The following is an 18,689-nucleotide window of genomic DNA, read 5'->3' on the forward strand; positions in this document are numbered from 1 at the left end:
CACAGTGCCAAAACCACTGGTAAATGGTTTACTGACCATGGTATCACTGTGCTCAATTGGCCTGCCAACTCTCCTGACCTGAACCCCATAGAGAATCTGTGGGATATTGTGAAGAGAACGTTGAGAGACTCAAGACCCAACACTCTGGATGAGCTAAAGGCTGCTATCGAAGCATCCTGGGCCTCCATAAGACCTCAGCAGTGCCACAGGCTGATTGCCTCCATGCCACGCCGCATTGAAGCAGTCATTTCTGCCAAAGGATTCCCGACCAAGTATTGAGTGCATAACTGTACATGATTATTTGAAGGTTGACGTTTTTTGTATTAAAAACACTTCTTTTATTGGTCGGATGAAATATGCTAATTTTGTGAGATAGGAATTTTGGGTTTTCATGAGCTGTATGCCAAAATCATCCGTATTAAGACAATAAAAGACCTGAAATATTTCAGTTAGTGTGCAATGAATCTAAAATATATGAATGTTAAATTTTCATCATGACATTATGGAAAATAATGAACTTTATCACAATATGCTAATATTTTGAGAAGGACCTGTATAAGAGCTACAAATTATAAAATTAAGGCGCTAAACTAATCCAGATTCCAAAAAAACTGTGAACTAGTGCTGTTACACTCCGAAAATCAAATGTTTTAGCTGTGTGTTTGCAGTAAAAAGTCTAGAAATTTGAGTCAGAAAAAGTAGTACAGAGATGTGTCAGAACCTTGAGCATCACAAAAGGAAATAATCTAAGCTTGACAGGAAATAAATAGTTTAATAGGATATTGTGCATTGTAAAAAATCTATACAAGATGTTTAAGGTTTAAGTTTTTTAAAGCAGTTTCATATAAATGCTTTGAGATTGCTGTTTGATGTGCGTCACATTTGCAGACACCTCTGTCAGCGTTAAATAACTGGGCAGACATTTTATCACTTTGTTTTGTTTTTTCTTGTATATGCCAGGAAGAACATATGTCTGACCATACAGGAGTCATATTGGTCTACTGAAGGCAGAGCCAATCACTGCATCTGAAATGAGGATATTGAATGAACTAGTACAGATTCAGGTTATTATCTGTTGACTGAATTTAGAGATGTCCCCTCAGGGCTTTGTGTGTCATATGTAGGACAATAACAAAATCTAAAGTTCTTCCTCACATGCAGGAAGAAGGTTTGTCTAGCCTCACTGTTGTTTTAACTCCACTCTGAACTTGTTCTAAAACCAGCATAAGCAGTTCAGCGAAACTAAGAAACTCACATAAACTCATGAAGCTCAATAATACTGTCTATTAAAACGGAGCAAGTATGTTGTGTAGACCTTGCAAAAGTGTTCATACTGCTTTGACTTTTTCGCATTTTGTTGCGTTACAACCACAAACTTCATTGTGTTCTATCGGGATCTCATTTGAAGTTGAAGAAAAAAGATACATAGTTATCAAACATTTTTACAAAGAAAGATCTGAAAAGTGTGGCATACATTTGTTTTCTAATTAATCTGATGCCTCTGATTAAAATCCATGAGAAGTCCCCTGTGTACTTTAATCTGAGTATGGCTACCGATTTTTTAGATTGGTATTTGACAGGCACTGTCTGTCTGAGATGTATACCACATACTTGCTACATTTTTAATAGAGAATATTTTTAATTGAGTAATATTTGCATAAATGAGCAGTTTATTATTTCTAATCAATCAAACACAGATAGTGGCATTATACTTTACAAAGAACTCATTGTTATAACAGCAAAGAGGGGCATCATCATGGAGGTCCTACTCAAAAATGGCCGATAACAAATACTATATCACGTGGGTTTATGCGGTTTGTAATCTGAACCGAAATCACAAAGAAAATCTGGTGAAGCATGTTGAAACACGCCACTAAGGACACACAGAGTGTTGTCAAAGATACGGGGAACTAATCAGCGCACAATGCTGTGCTTTGTTTCAACACGGCGGTATTTGACATTTGGATGATAAAAACTGATGCTCCAGCAGCGTAGCCTGTTTCTGACCTCTGACTGAAACTGAAATGAAAAGGAAAGAATCGTCACTTACCTAGCTGAGTTTAGTTCCCACCAGGAGACATGATTTGAAATCCTCATTGCGTTAATGCATTTAAATCTCTGTGTTGTGTTCAGGTGCTTCTGTGTGGAGTGTGTAGACCTCCTCGTCGGTCAAGGAGCCGCCCACGCTGCCATCAAAGAGGACCCGTGGAACTGCTACATGTGCTGCCAGAAGGGCGGCTTCGGCCTGCTGGAGCGCCGCGCGGACTGGCCCAGCCGTCTGCAGCACTTCTTTGCAAACAATCACGAGCAAGACTTTGTGAGTAGTTGGACCTAAAGCTTTAACATACCAATCAGCGCATTGCAGAGGAATCTTTATGTTGCCTATCTGACTTTCCTTTCAATGTGTCGGTGTTAAATTTCAGGATCCACCAAAGCTTTACCCTCCAGTCCTGGTGGAGAAGCGGAAGCCCATTCGTGTTCTGTCGCTTTTTGATGGCATAGCTACAGGTTGAACATTTTCTCCACCTTTGTCACAGTCTGCAGGTTCAGCAACACTTGTACAGAAATCAGCCATTTTGTCAAATAATTGTAAATGTCTGTAATTAATTGATAATTGGATTGAATGAAATAATTTATAATTAGATGACCCACACCTGTTGTTTTTGATAAATTGTTGATAGATTTGTTTTTTATTGAAATCGGTGCAGGGCTGCTGGTGTTAAAAGAACTTGGCATCCAAGTGGATCGCTACGTAGCGTCCGAGGTGTGTGAAGACTCGATCACGGTGGGGATCGTCCGACATCAGGGGCGGATCATGTATGTTGGAGATGTGAGGAATGTCACTCGCAAACATGTGAGTTAATGTGCTTTGCCTTGGAGGGGCCGTAATGTGTTTAAACTCCACCGCCATTCAGATGTATTAACACTACTATGCAAAAGCATTCATAGAGCCCTTTATCTTTTCACATTCTGTCACATTACAACCTCATAGTGGAAGGACATAATGAACAAACAGCATCATGAAGACCAAGGAACACAACAGACAGGTCAGAGAGGAGGTTGTGGAGAACTCAAAAAACATGAGAAATCAAAACATGAGAGCATTAATCAGAAATTGTAGGCCTATGGCTACTCTGGAGGAGCGGCAGAGATGCACAGGTCTGAGAATCTGAAGACAGGACAGCTATTACCTATGCACGCTAACTCGTAGCGGCCATGGAAGAGTAGGAAAAAGGCCCAAACTAAGAATGAGGAGTATGAGCTTTAAATGTTATCACTGTATTTGCGAGTGATGATAAAAACTAATAATCTATTTGCCAACACATTTTGTCATTAGACACAGAGAATCCCCAAAAGTACAAATACTACTCTAACAATAAAACATTTATATAATCATGAAGGCTACTTCAGTTACATTAACTGCAACTGTTCCCAGTCAGCATTAAATAAATGCATTAATGATATTTTCAAACGTCAAAACAGCAAAAGAAATATTCTGAACCATACTGTCATTTTTTGTTGTTATGGAGGTAAATTTGTCTCACTATTATTCAATCAAAAAAAACCTAATCTCAATCAAAAAATATTAAGTTGTAATCAAAACTTTCAGAGTTGTAACAATTTTTTTTTTTTATGGAATATTTTATTTTGGGGAGAAAAAACATTTGTTTGAAAAAACTTTTTTGATTAAACTGACTCATTTTTTCTCACGAAGAGAAAAAAATTATTTGCAAAATATAAACTTTTATTTGCGCATGTCAAAAATCTTTGGTTACGACTCTCACTCTTGGTTTTGACGCTCTCTGTTTTTGGTTGAACTCAAATAATTTTGAGTTCTGGAAACATGAACATCCTGGGCGGGGCCTAAAGACGAACGCTGTAAGACGTTTCCCTATTGGTTAGCGCTGACTAAAGCAGCAGACTCTGATCCCCCCACCTCTCATTAAATATTAATTCTGTTTATAGTATAGATAACCCTCTAATATAATCTGAAGAGATTGTGTTGTCACCTCTAATGGTTTTGGAGAAATAAATTCCTCAAAGTTAGGCAAAAGCAGACACTGGTTAAGCATTTTGAGGTACTTTGACAAGGTATTTCTACAAACTGTACAGTAAAATTATGAAATATTTATTCTGGTTATAATATAGATGACCCTCTAATAAAATCTGAAGAGATTGTGTTGTCACCTCTCATGGTTTTGGAGAAATAAATTCCTGAAAGTGGGACAAATGCATATAATGTTTGAGCATTTTGAGGTACTTTGACAAGATATTTCTCCAAAACTGTACAGTAAAATATAAAATATTTATTCTTTTACATAAAACATGAATGTGAAAGTTGTAAAAATGTAATTAATATAAATGTTCTGTAGGTTACTTTTCTGTTTTCCTCTTATTTTCTCAACCATTGCCAGGATCGGCGTCCTTTCTGGTCCATTACCGTAATGCACCTTGTATGCGCGACGCTAATCTTTAAGAGAGAGCTAGTGTCGGCTGGCATCACCGCATATTTCTGACTGTCGGCTCACTTGACCGCAGTTTTCTTCTGTACAGTTGATGTCTCCTCACTGAAGCGACGCTGCAAGCCCTGCAGTTCGAGCAGAAGTTCAGAGATGCGGGGGATCAGAACCTGCCGCTTTAGTCAGCGCTAACCAATAGGGAAACGTCTTACGTCGTTCGTCTTTAGGCCCCGCCCAGGATGTTCATGTTTCCAGAACTCAAAATTCTTTGAGTTCAACCAAAAACAGAGAGCGTCAAAACCAAAAGAGTGAGAGTCGTAACCAATGATTTTTGACATGCGCAAATAAAAGTTTGTTTTGCAAATAACTTTTTTCTCTTCGTGAGAAAAAATGAGTCATTTTAATCAAAAAAAGTTTTATCAGACAATTTTTTTTTCTCCCCAAAATAAAATATTCCATTAAAAAAAAGAAAAATCGTTACAACTCTGAAAGTTTTGATCACAACTTAATATTTTTTGATTGAGATTAGTTGTTTTTTCTTTATTGAATAATAGTGAGACAAATTTACTTCCATATGTTGTTAACAGAAGTCAATTATCGTTAACAAGATAAATCACAATTTTTACCATATTGATCTTTTTTTGACGATGACGACAAACAATACGATAATTTCAAATCTCTGAATACTACATTGTTATGGTAAAACATGGTTATGGCAGCATAATGCTGCGGGGATGCTTTTCTAGGGCAAGGACAAGGAGTTGGTCAGAGTTTATGGGAGGGTGGTTGGAGGTAAATACAGAAGAATCCTGGAGGAAAACGTGTTCCAGGCTTGGAACTAGGAGACCCATCTTCTAGCAAGCGGTCTGAGTACTTTATCAAAGCAACGCTAACAATCAGTAGGATTTTTTCACACTGCTTGCTAAAGCTGAGAAGTGGTAGTTTTCCTGGGCTTGAAGACAAACACATTGCAGGGAAAATGTTGAATAAAGAATGTTTAAATAGACACACACTTTTTGAGGTCTGAAACATGAGAAAATGTGTTAAAGAACACAAAAAATAGACACTAAACTGACAATTGACCAAAGATGGCATTTGTTTCCCTTTGCATAAGTAGGGTTGTATGAAATGTCAGATTTATAGTCTATGACTGTTGATATACTGTGGCTAAACCTTAACACCTAAACTATCTCATACCCAGCAAACAAAAGATGAAACAAAACTTTTAAATGCTAAACTGACAACTCAAGAGATTCTTTGTACAATATGTTTATTTTACTCTCTTTGTATTTCCTTGAGTTTGACTTTGTGTTGTATCCTTGCACAGATTCAGGAGTGGGGTCCGTTTGACCTCGTCATTGGTGGAAGTCCCTGCAATGACCTCTCAATAGTCAATCCTGCTAGGAAGGGCCTTTATGGTACGTTTGGACAAATTTGCTTTATTTTACCCTTTATTTCAGATCCAGAAATATTCAAAATACAACAATGTTATTAGATCTTGTTTCTTACTGTGAGGACTGTTTTTGGCCCACAGAAGGCACCGGTCGCCTTTTCTTTGAGTTCTACCGGCTGCTGCACGAGGCTCGGCCAAAGGAAGGAGACAACAGACCTTTCTTCTGGCTCTTTGAAAACGTGGTCGCAATGGGTGTCAGCGACAAGAGGGACATTTCTCGCTTTTTAGAGGTTAGCCTCTCCAGAGAGAAAGCACTGTCTAAGAGTTGAACACAGTAAAAAAAATTTAAGTACACCGCCCCCCCAGTCAATTATAATTTTTAAGGATAAAATAATCTGCTACTTATCAGGCTCTAAAGTTATTCACATCTAGTCTTAGGTGTAAAACAAATATACAAAACTATTTATTTTCATCATCTTATTATTTATTAGAGAAAACGCTAGTATTTCAAGGAGATATACTTTCCTTAACCATGACTGTACATCAGGAGGCACCAAAGGACTACTGGGTTATGACTGCCACCATGTGGTCATTTCTGACGTCTACTAGTCTCCTTACCTCATTTTAAACATCTGACACCTTGTCAACTTGAAACCATCTGCACTTTAAAGCAGTTTAATTCTGTTAAGGAAAGAATATTTGAAGGTTTTTCACTAGAGATGCACCAATCAAGATTTATAAGAAGATATGAAACATGAGACATTATTCATAATCTTCTTTTCTAGCCGTCCTGTGCAGTAATTAATTATTTTAGGAGACGTCAAGCCAACATGTGTAGGTAAGCAGTCAATGTAAAACTTGTAGGCCTTTTTAACTGTCATTAACATCTTATACTAGCTATTAGCAAGATGAGCCATGACAGAGGTTCAAAGTGGAAAACCTTTTTTGTTCAGCCTTTCTGTTATCCGTTGAAAGGCTCGCTCTCTCAGCATAAGCTAGAGTTGTGATGTTTACAAACGAACAGTATTAACTTTGCTTACTCTCCGACTTGAGCAATGGAAACCAAGTTGAAGTTGTGAGCCTTTTTACACAGACGCACACAAGTTCTTTGTTCGCTACTCTACTGGACTAGATAGAGAACAGGCAAGTACACATGCTGTGCTTGTTTGCTGCATAAATGTTGCATGACGTCCTCTGAGATCTCCAAATCGCCTTCACTTGGGTGCCTAGTATGCAGCAATCTTAAGGGAGACAGTTGGATATGCTTCATGAAGTGAGTTTGTGGCGACTCAAAAAGATTAAATTAGTCTGAGCTGGAAAAAAAAACACAGCAGCATCTGGAAACACTTTTCTGATGACAACAAACAGTAAAGCAAAGTGTAATATTTGCCAAAGAAAATTTGAGTCTAGGTCAAAACAATGTGCATCGCTACTCAATGATGCAACACCCAACAGTGTAAATGATTTTATTTTATTATATAAATGACTATTTCCCAGATAAAATGACTTACCCCAGGCTGTCATTTAAAAAAATAAATAGAAAAATGAGCCAGGCAGGATCGAGAAGATCTGGCTCTATTCAGAGCTGTTCCATCCCATTTCAGACGTCTCCCAATAGATTGTAGAAAATAGTTTAATTTAATATAATTTTTACATCTCTGTGCTTCCCCTGACTTTATTCATGTTAAACTTCTCACTGATGCTTCTAATAGCTAACTTTGAGTCTTCCTCCCACAGTTATAGGATATGCGTAGTACGGGTTCGTTCACTGATTAGTAAAAGATCAGAATTTTCAGTTTCTGACTGGCCAGTCACTGATCAGGGCACATAAAGATGACTATCTGTAGTGTTTGCTTTTACTGAAAGTGACACTGTACTTTAAGCATCTGGACTATTCTTCATCATTTACCCTTGCTTTTTGTTCTTCCTTGTCCTTTGATCACAGTGTAATCCAGTTATGATTGATGCCAAGGAGGTGTCTGCTGCCCACCGCGCCCGTTACTTTTGGGGTAACCTCCCTGGCATGAACAGGTTGGTGATTGCATTGTCATGGATCAACATAAACTTTCACAGGAGGGACTGCCTTTGTAAATATAATTGTCTTTAGCAAAAGCAGAGTCTGTAGAGTTGGATCATAGAAGATGCTCTGTCAAACTAAAGCATTTTGGCTCATATGCATAAGTGGAAAAAACAACTGAAAACAACTGAAGTGTAGTTTATTTTGAATCTGACTCCCAAATAATAAAAAGATAGTCTGCCATGTCACTGATCATCACAGATGAATATGAAGTCACAACTGAGACAGAAAGCCTTACTGTAAATGACTCCCATCCATTTATTCTCTCCAGACCTCTGTCCGCCATGTGCGCTGACAGGTTGGACCTCCAGGACTGTTTGGAACACGGCAGAACAGCAAAGGTACATTAGTAAAAATCAAGCAATTGACAGAAATGATTTTTAAAAATGGTAACCGAAAACAATGTCTCTGACAGAAATTATTCAGTTTTTTTTGTTTTTTTTTTGTTTCTAAATATACTGTACATGGTGCTGGCTACATGGTAAAGACATGGAAAAAGCCAATCAATAAATGTATCAATTTCTGGCTGTAGCTTAGTCTCACCTTGAATATTTATTCAATTGGGGTAAAAATGCGTGCTTCACATTAGAGAATATTTTTTAAATAACTAAACTAATTACTAAATCCTCAGGGGCACAGTTGTTGCTACTCCTTCTGCTAATACTGTAGCTTACAGCTTGTACAACAGCTCTTCTGTATCTGTTACATTTCACAATGTTGAAGCATACAGAGAAAGAGATTTTTGACCACTGCTCTCTAATCAGTCTCTCTAGATAATCCAGAGTCCAGAATGCTTTGTTCTGTTCAACATAGGGTTTAGTTCTGGGTACTAAGGTGGCAATGGAAGATGGTTGATTTTGTGTCTGAACTATTTTTTGTTTTGATTTGGCCATATGTTTTGGATCATTTTCCTGCTGAAAGACCCAGTGATGATGAGTTTTTCGTTCATTAATAGAGTTCACCAATTGTTTATTAAATAATGCATTTCAACAAAGTTCTCTGGGCCTTTGGAAGAGAAACAGACCCACAGCATCACAGATCCTCCACGATACTTAACAATGGAAATGACGTGCTTCTCAAAAGCTTTATGCTTTGCTTTACGCTAATCGTACCTGATGTGTTTGTTGCAGAAAAGCAGTTAAAGTCCCAGTAGAGTTTAGCAAATTCCATGTTTAGGTTGGTGATGTGAAGGCTTTTTCCTGACCTATGTAGATATTGTCTGTTGTCTCTGTGGTAACTATTACCCCCTAGATGCCTCTCTATGCAGCAGGTCTCAAACTGTAAGTTTTGGAGATTTTCTTATCCCCCTCACCATCCTGGTGAATGTGTGTGGTGGTAAGATAAATATTGGTCGAGCCTTGTGGCCTGTGACTGAAAAAAATGGGCTTCTGTGTAGCGTTCAATATATTCCCCAGGGAAACAGTTAGTCATTGATCACTAATTACAAGTTCCTGCAAACTCTGATCAACCTAAAGAAATATATGATTTTTACCCCACTGTGTGAATGTACTCTAATTAAAGGATTCATTTTTCTGAAATTTTCATTGTGAGATTATGTTGCTGCAATAAAAACTGGTTTATTTTAAAGCCTTTTATGGCATCAAATGTGGCCAGCACTGCATTATGTACTCAGTTGAATTTCAGGAGATTTCAAATACTAAATATGTAATCACAAAACTAGCAACAGTGTCCTTGATGCAGGAATACACACATTTCCACATTCTTGGCTCCATGTGTTGGATATCTTGTGATCTATCCCAGAAAAATTTAGAAATATTACAAATTTATAATCCTTAAGATATGTCTTAAACAAGAAAAAATACATGTATCACATGTATTATAGTTTACTAAGTCTTTAAAAGAATAAAACGGTAATTATTTTATTTAATGTTTTATTTCTTTCCAGTTTGGGAAGGTGAGGACCATCACCACGAGGTCTAACTCCATCAAGCAAGGAAAGGACCAGCATTTCCCTGTCTTTATGAACGAAAAGGAAGATATTCTCTGGTGCACTGAGATGGAAAGGTATGAATAAACAAAGATTTAAAAAACATACAGGTTTATGAGGTAAGATCTTAAGATAATTAATTAGTTTATGATTATTTGATCATGTAAAGCACTGTTGCAGTTACTGTTGGCTTTAATTAGGCCATCCAGCCACTGGCTTACACACACCATGGTTGGACAAAGGAACAATAAATAAAAAACATTTCTGAGATATAATAAAAAGGTTAACTGCACATCAACTACACATTTGTTACCAAGCAGGTCTTTATAGATTTTGTAAAAATATTCATATTTACAATAGATTAAATGTTTTTAAAATTCAATTTCTCCGCAATAGGTCTTCTATGTTACCTCCTTGTTGATGGTGCCCTAAATATGACCCGGAATAACTACAGCATAACGTTTTTTAATAGAACAGTTGATACACTTAATGTTGTATATATTTGGAGCGAAGCACAAGGCCTCCAAAAGTGCTGACACTTTCTCAAAATTTGAATTTAACTTTTCTGCAACAGCATCACAAGTTTTCCCAGCCACATATACAACTGAGTCATCAGTGTACAGCTGAATATTTAAAGAAACACTTTGAAATGATTGGTAATAGTTGAACTAAGATAATTGGACCTAAAATGGTGCCCTGTGGAGCACCTGTTGCAGTTTTGTTTTTTAAAGAAGACCTAATGTTATTAATTTAAATGCACTGTTCACACCTTCCTTAATTCAAATTCAAACCATGATATTGACTCCTCAGACAAATTCTGTTTTGAGAGTTTTGGGGTTAAGATTTGGTAATTAATTGTCTTACCTTCGGTTTTAGATAACTTTGTCTTAACCTGTTTGTTTGTCTGTGGTTGCTCTCATCAGGGTATTTGGCTTCCCAGTCCACTATACAGACGTTTCCAACATGAGCCGACTGGCGAGGCAGAGGCTCCTGGGCCGATCATGGAGTGTCCCTGTTATACGCCATCTGTTTGCACCACTTAAAGATTACTTTGCCTGTGTTTGAGAAGCAGGAGACGTTGCCTTTTAGGCCATTTAGGAACCAGAAATTAGAACCATAATCCACAAATTATACTCTTGTATAATTTGCAAGCAAAACATTGACATGGATTTCACATTATCTCCTGTATTTGAATTGTAATTCTTATTCTATTTAAGTTTTTGTCATTTTTACCTTTTAGCAGTGTTATTGAGTATTGTTTATTTGTTTGTGCAAGCTATACTTATATGAGGAGAATTATGTTCGTTTTTTAATACGATTAATCAAAATCAATGAAAACAAGACATTTAAATGCAAAACTACACAAAATATTAAATATTATCGTTTTGCAAAGAAAAAAATTTTGAAATTAAATTATGCTTCTAAAGTTTTGCTTGCAAATTTGAAAGGTTTGATTTCGAAGGCGTATATATTTGAGTCTTATGGCTCACCACCCAGGGTGGCATACGTTCAGGGGGCGACACAAACGTTGGGGGGGGGGGGAATCCAGTAATTGTGCCTGAATGGGTTTCTAGTGTTTTTTGTGAATTCTGATTAATGTGTACTGTATGAAAATCTTTATATATTATAAAGATTTTTTTTATAGGGTGTAGGTAATGAGGCTAAGGTTATCTGGTTTCTTTGAAATGTTACATTTAAAGTCTTTTATTTTATAGCGTTCGATTTTTAAATATTGCAAATCTGAAGTGGACTGTTCTACACTGAACAGCGATTCTTTAAAACAGCTTTAGCTTTATTAAACCTTTATTCTATTTCAGAAAAACAAAAGGAGCATTTCTTTAGTTTATTTTCACATCAGGAAAACCTTATATTGAGATCATTGTGAAGAACCTGAACTAAAAAACAGACTTTTTTTAACACAGTTTTGATTTGTGAAAACAAAAAATCATGAGGATTTTTATTTAATATAGTTAAAATCTTTTTGCATCCAGGATGACATCCATGCAAGAACCGATTCTGGTTGGAGTTTCCAAAATGGTCTCTTCAGGCAACATTAACCAATAGAGAAAGATTTTATATCCCTCATTCTGGAAGTTCATGTCTGCACAACTTGCAAAAAAAATGGTTTAAAGCTAAGTAGTTTCAACCAAATCTGGTGGAGGCGTGACCAAATACTCCTAGGCACATATGAAACTTTTAGCTTTGCAAGCAAAACTATAAATGCAAATTTAAGCTTGTGTTATTTTTGCCAAAAAAAAAAAAAAAAATCTTTTTTGTTTGTATCAAAAAAGAACAAAATTCACTTCATATCCTTGAGACTACGCTTTTTTCTCGAGACACTGAGACACACAAGTGCCGAAAGCATTTTATTAAAGAGACGGAAATCGTATGGGAAGCGTCGTCTTGGGTGAGTGAAATGTGTCAGGCTGCAGCGTAGTGACCTGCAGGTGCAGCCGTGCTTCCAGCTACTGAGCCTCACGGAGATGTGAAAAGGGATTTTCTTCAGTGTCTGGAGGGCCGTGTCTCTGAAAATCCAAAACCCCAGATCACATATACCTCTTTGTTTACAGTTTCTATACACAGCTGAAGGTAATAAAGGTACTACTGTAATATGGTTACAATACCATGGTGCTCCAAAATGACAAACATCATAGCCCATGTGGCACTACAACCTTTGACAATACAGAGCTCTTTAACCTGTTGCTGGAAAGATTTCTGCTGAATGTTTTTACATTTAATTAAATTCTGGGAAACAGACTTTAAACTGCAACACAGAGCCTGTCCTCTTTTACAGCTGATGTATCTACTGGTGCTCATTTGATCTCTCAGCTTTTCTGCACTCAGGCCCACAGCCTGCATCTGCACAAACAGGGTGTGAAGCTAGCCACATGGGAATGATGTTTTCTGTCATAAAAAAATAAACAAAACAAACAAAAAAAAAAACCTTTTAAAGATCGAAGTCTCCGGTGAGCTACTTTTTTCCTAGTGTCACGCCGACTAACGATATTACTGTACAACTATTAGTAAGCGTTGTTGCTGGAGGCTCGGTAACCGTCCTCCTCAACGTCTGCCTCTCTGAACTGAAAAACTGTCAGGTGCAAATACTCAACAACATGGTGCGGCTTCACAAGGTTCTTCTACCTTTTTATAGCAATTTTGTGCTGTTTTATCAACATTATAAAGCACTTTTATATGTATACTTTCTTGTTTTCTTGATTGTTTTTGTTATTATTAAATGATGGTTCTTGTGAAATGTTTTTTTGTTTTAGTTTTATGATGTGAACTGATCTACCCTTGTGTAATACTTTTTGTATACAGTAGGGCTGTGCCATAGAAGTACAAGTATGGCTTTTGATATGTGAAACTCTTGTTATTGGACTGTGTACAGTCGGTGGATTGATGTTTGTTGATCTTTCCTTTTACTCCATCATCCACACTGTACTCTATTTTAAAGCAGCAGCTCAACCTCACCACTAGGCATGGGTCGGTATGAGATTCTCACAGCATGATAACTTTCAGAGAAAATAAGACAGTTTCATGGTATATGTACAAAAAGCTAAACTAAAGATCAATAACATAATCTAATTGCTTTTATTAGAAGACAAAAGCAATCATTTTTCCTGCTGCTGCTAAAGTAACCTATTGATTATTGAGGTTATATAACGTTATCCATAACATTTATTGTCTTTAGACTTAATCAAAAATAGAGCATAAACACCAGATAAATTCACTTGTAGTTTACTGTTTTGCTTCTTTTTAGGCTAACAGTATATAAAAAGCAAATTTTATCTTGGGAATTAGTCTGACGTTTTGCTCTATTAGAGCACACTCGTAGTTACTAACTCTAGTTTTAAATCGGTATTGCCCTAATAAGAGTGATAGGTGGTGCTCCTTTAATTTCCACAACACAACTGTCTGAGCTGTTTTGACTGGAAATATTTCGCCAAAGCTAAGTTTATCTTTCGTATAGGTGAGGGAAAGGTGTCATCGCCTTCTTTTAGCCAGCTGACCGAGCAGTGCTCAGCAGGTGGACGGGCAGGAAGCGCTGTTCGGCTAGAAAAAGAAACTCCGGCGACTCTGGAATCTCGTTAAAGAGGATTTAAACCATAGGAACGATATGATGGAATATTTTATCAGGTTTAAAATCATAACTTTTAAGAAACTTACCTTTATGGTGGCGAGAGGCTCATGCCTAGTTACCGCCCAAAATCAACAAATGTAAAAACGTCTGGCAGAGTTTAAGACCTATGTCGTCTGCTTTGTGTTCATATTTTGTCTCTTGTGAATGACAGCCGGGCCTCTGGTGTCCCTGATAAATGTTAAAGTGTGGATCACCAATAAAAGGAAAGCTATTCCTCTTGATTTTAAACTGAAAGCTAAAATCAGGAGGACTGATGCTGTGGTTTGTCAAAACAAAAAACTGACGTAGTGTTTGACAAGGATTTCAGCACTCAAAACATTTAAAAGGCCTAATGAAAGCAGATGTCATTACTTATCTATATCGTATTTAAAATTGAAATTTTAAAATTTTATTTCCCTATGTAATTACTTTTTTAAGTGACCTTACCACCATCGTTTTTGTCCTTGCAGACATATTTTCCCTGTGCTGAAAAAAGTAACACCCCTTCATCTTTGTACAGTTTTTACATTTTGTAAATAGAAATTTTCAGTCACTGTTTTTAATTCGTCCTTGTTTTTTGTTTTGTTTGTTTTTTCACATAAGATGTACAAATATAATTCTTCGATAATATATATCGACAAAAATTCTTAGATAAAAGTAAAAAAAAAAATCAAGTGAAAAATCTGATTCAGAACTCGCTTTAAACATTATGCGTTACATCCCGATCTGTCTGTCAAGTGAATCCAGATTCGGTGTCTTGTGATGTTAGCATTGGCTGAGGACTGCGTTACCGCACAGCCCTACCTGGTGGTGTTTTTTTTTTGTTTTAGTTTCTATTTTAAAGTTTTGCTTTTTGCTTCTGTAAAAGAGGGATTGTAGTTGTTTCCAATGGTGCTAAACAGTTTATCATATCCAGAAACATGTTTGATTGGGAGATAAATGAAAATGACAATGACTGTTTTTGAGTCTCTGTAGTGATGAAAAAGACCTGTTATTTCACTCATACAAATATATTAACAAAGGCATTTTAACTTTGTACTTGAAAAAATTAAGGATAACAGTAAAGAAAGGTTTCCTATATTGTTTTAGACTATAGATTGCTAGATTGCTGTAGTTGGTGCTTTAGCTGTGGGAAAATTGTGTGAGAAAAAAACAGTAATAATTTTTACTTTAGCATACTGTATGCTTTACGCGCATTGCTTCTTAACCCTACATTCCATGCTGTAATATTCATGTCTATTATCATGCTGTTGATTTAACCTGATTCCTTTTTTTATATCAGCAACCAGTTTTTTGTTTTGTTTTTTACTCTTCAAGGCAGGTCAATATTGTGTGATACTGTTGACGCTCTCTGTGATTTCTTTCTGTCATGACTGTTTATGGCCTATATACGCTTTTTTATCCTCAAGATCAGTTCGTACAGCAAATGTAGCAGCCATTCTCCGCATTGACTACCCCATACTTATGTTTAGTGTCCAGAGAGAAGATAAAGGCTCTGTATGTACTTGTGCTGGAGAACACTTGAATAAATGTCTTGTTTTTGTGCAAAAAAAAGACCCCCACTGCTTTTTACCTTTTTTTATGCAAATATAGTGTGTCTATAATTGATTAAATGATACCTTATTTTTTCAAGACAGGAATTCACCTGATTAGAAAGTGTTCGAAAGGAACACTTTCTAATCAGAGTATAATATCAAGCCAGTTAAAACTTCTGCACCCTTAGGCTCCATCTCCACAAGGATGCTACATCAATATGTGCCATTGCCTGAAGTTTTGCTGCATCTCCCAACACAGTCTCAAAAGCATGGAGGAGATTCCAGGAGACAGGCCATTACTCTAGGAGAGCTGGACAGGGCTGTCAGATGTTCTTAACCCATCAGCAGGACTGGTATCTGCTCCTTTATGCAAGGTGGAACAGGATGAGTACTGCCTAGAGCCTAAAAAATGACCTTCAGCGGGCCACTGGGTTAAGGTCTCTGACCAAACCATTAGAAACAGACTTAATGAGGGTGGCCTGAGGGCCTTTTCTAGTAGGCCCTGTTCTCACTGCCCAGCACCATGGAGCTTGGCTGGCATTTGCCAGAGAAAACGGGAATTGGCAGGCTTGGCACCGGTGCCCTGTTCTTTTCATATATGAAAGCAGGTTCACTCTGGTCTCATGTGACAGATGTGAAAAGGTCTGAAGAAGTTAACAGCTAAATATTCCACATCTATGAGTGTGACAACAGTTTTTTGTGTTGTAATTTTTTGTTTGTTGTTACCTAGTTAATTTTGTTGTTCCCATTTATGCTGTTTTATGGTATACAGTCTAGGGCTGCAACTAACGATTATTTTTCAAATTGATTAATCTTTTGACAATTTTTTCAATTAATCAATTAATTAATAGGATAGCAAAAGGTTCTTAATAGGAGATTTTTTTTACAGGAGTTGTACCAGGTGAAGCGAAAGCTCTGCCACTTGAATTCTGGATAGAGTGTATTTACAGACAGAGATGGTTTTTTATCTCAAATGCAAAATGTAAATATATTTTGTACAATTTTGGCTTTGGCATGTTTTATTTAGAGTCTGTATTCTGCAGTTAACGATTATTTGATTACTAAATTAGTTGACAATTATTTCAATAATCTATTACTCCTGATTAATCCAATAATTGTTTCAGCCCTAATACAGTCTGAATTAGAATATTGGTTTCAATGAGACTTGTTTGTCAGATTAAAAGTACCTTTAAGCAGGTATTACTTTATATTAAGCCCACATTTCTGTATATAAAAAAACTGGTTTGATGTAATATTCTAATGTTAATGTCATGTTTTTATTAGCTGTAAGCATAAAATCATCATAATTAACAGAAACTACGGCTTGTAAACATCATTCACGCTGTTATTAATCTATATAATGTATTTCACTCAGAAAACAGAGTTAATGGAATAAATAAACTTTTCAATAATATTTTGATTGACTGAATATGAATGTATGTTCCTGACATAAATTAAATAGTAATGAACTGATCTTACCAGTTACATATAAACTACACTAAATAAATAACGAATTGTCAAATGTAGGTTACAGTTATAAGCCAGCTGGGAAAAATCTAAATGATTTATAGGTATTATTGATTATGTTTAACTACCAAAGGAAATACTGTGTTAAAAATTGTATTTTTGACGCATTTAGTATTATTTGAAAAACAAAAAGTTACTCAAGAGTTCCCTGACAGTTGATAGGTTTTTTTTTAAAGGTTTTTTTTTTTTTACAGCCCATTAGCCAGTCATTCACGGTGATAGTACCAATAAAATGTTCAATGAAACAAGTGATGTTTGCTCCTCATCACCCTCTTCATCTGGTAATGGTACAGCCTCTCCTGAGTGGACACGCCCTACGTCTGCAGCCATTGGCTGCTTGGGAGCCCAGCCTTTACGCAACGCCGCTGATTGGAGAGTCAGGTCGTGTCGCCGTGTGGATGCTGCGGCGCGCGTGAGGTTAGCTGCAGAAACGCAAAGCAACACCGGAAATCAGAAATTATTCTACAAAATAAAAGACAAAAATTCTCTTATGAGGGGAGTTCAGTTAAAGAATTTTATTCCTTAACAGAGTTTGTTTTATTTTTGCCTGATGTGACAGCAACTATTTCTGGGCCAAAGTGTATGATAGGTAGTTAGACCTATTTGACAAACAAAAAACTACAATATATAAAAAGCAACTTAGTTATTTATTTATTTATTTATTTTTATGTATTCATGTATGCTTTTTGTTTTTATTGTTAGCCAACTACAACATGAGTTTAACTTGACCTGCATTTAAACCCAACAACAGTTATCTAATTAGCATTATAAGTGTCTTTAAATCGAGCTTCCACATTTTAGTTAGGCTTTAGGAAATACAAGTATGTTGTCTTTAGAAGTCTTTATTCCAGGGGATCAAATACAAACTGAGAGATCAACATGCAGTGGCTTGCATAATTATTGATGTCACTTGAACGTCTTGCCTATCTAAACATCTGAAAAGTGTGGCGTGCATTTAATTACATGTTATCAGACCAAAATTGAACTTTTTAGCCCACATGCAAAAATATTAAATGTCACCCTGAACACACCATCCTCACAGTGAAAAATACTGGTGGTAGCATCATGCTGTGGGGATGTTTTTTCAGTAGGGACAGGGAAGACAGACAAAAGGAAAGCCATAAGATGTCCTGTTTACTACAAGCCATCCAGTCGCATTTAGTCAGCTGAGACTAAAATCTAACCTTTCGGCCAATGTGCAAAATGATATTTTTGTCAGAAAATTAGGTGGTAACATGCTATGAAGCTGCTTCTCTGGTCGGAGTTAATAGGAAAATGGATGGAGTGAAATACAGGGTAATCCTGGATGATAACCATGAGGCTGCAAAAGATTTAACAATCTGGTGGAGGTTCACCTTCCAGCTGGACAATAACTCTGTACATACAGAGTATCAATGGCAACGTTTAAATTAAACAAATTTTATTTGCAAGAATGGTCCTGAACAAGCTAATCCCATGTGGGAAGATAGTAGTGGCAACATCATGCTGCAGGGTAGATTTCTACATAAGGCATTGTAATAATAAAGCTAATGTTTTTGGATGTAATCAAATCTGTTCTAGCTAAATGCAGGCCTCAAGTCTGTCACCCATGCACATTATCAAGACACAAGGAATATCATTTGTGAGGAT

At 36.6% G+C, this 18,689-nt stretch overlaps 1 protein-coding gene across 5 annotated transcripts in view; it reads left to right on the top strand.

Moving 5' to 3' along the window:
- Window positions 1-15,552, top strand: part of dnmt3ab (DNA (cytosine-5-)-methyltransferase 3 alpha b) — a 71,007-nt gene extending 55,455 nt beyond the window's left edge. For all 5 annotated transcript variants that reach the window (XM_047344930.1, XM_047344929.1, XM_047344931.1 and 2 more), the window contains 9 exons: window positions 2,134-2,317; window positions 2,424-2,508; window positions 2,709-2,854; window positions 5,788-5,878; window positions 5,995-6,143; window positions 7,799-7,884; window positions 8,202-8,271; window positions 9,837-9,955; window positions 10,802-15,552. In XM_047344930.1, coding sequence (XP_047200886.1) covers window positions 2,134-2,317; window positions 2,424-2,508; window positions 2,709-2,854; window positions 5,788-5,878; window positions 5,995-6,143; window positions 7,799-7,884; window positions 8,202-8,271; window positions 9,837-9,955; window positions 10,802-10,943 — 1,072 coding nt within the window. In that variant the 3' untranslated portion in view covers window positions 10,944-15,552. The remainder of the gene's footprint in view (window positions 1-2,133; window positions 2,318-2,423; window positions 2,509-2,708; window positions 2,855-5,787; window positions 5,879-5,994; window positions 6,144-7,798; window positions 7,885-8,201; window positions 8,272-9,836; window positions 9,956-10,801) is intronic.
- The last annotated feature ends 3,137 nt before the right edge of the window (window positions 15,553-18,689 follow it).

This window comes from Girardinichthys multiradiatus, chromosome 19, assembly GCF_021462225.1.
Source record: "Girardinichthys multiradiatus isolate DD_20200921_A chromosome 19, DD_fGirMul_XY1, whole genome shotgun sequence".
Lineage (NCBI taxonomy): Eukaryota > Metazoa > Chordata > Actinopteri > Cyprinodontiformes > Goodeidae > Girardinichthys > Girardinichthys multiradiatus.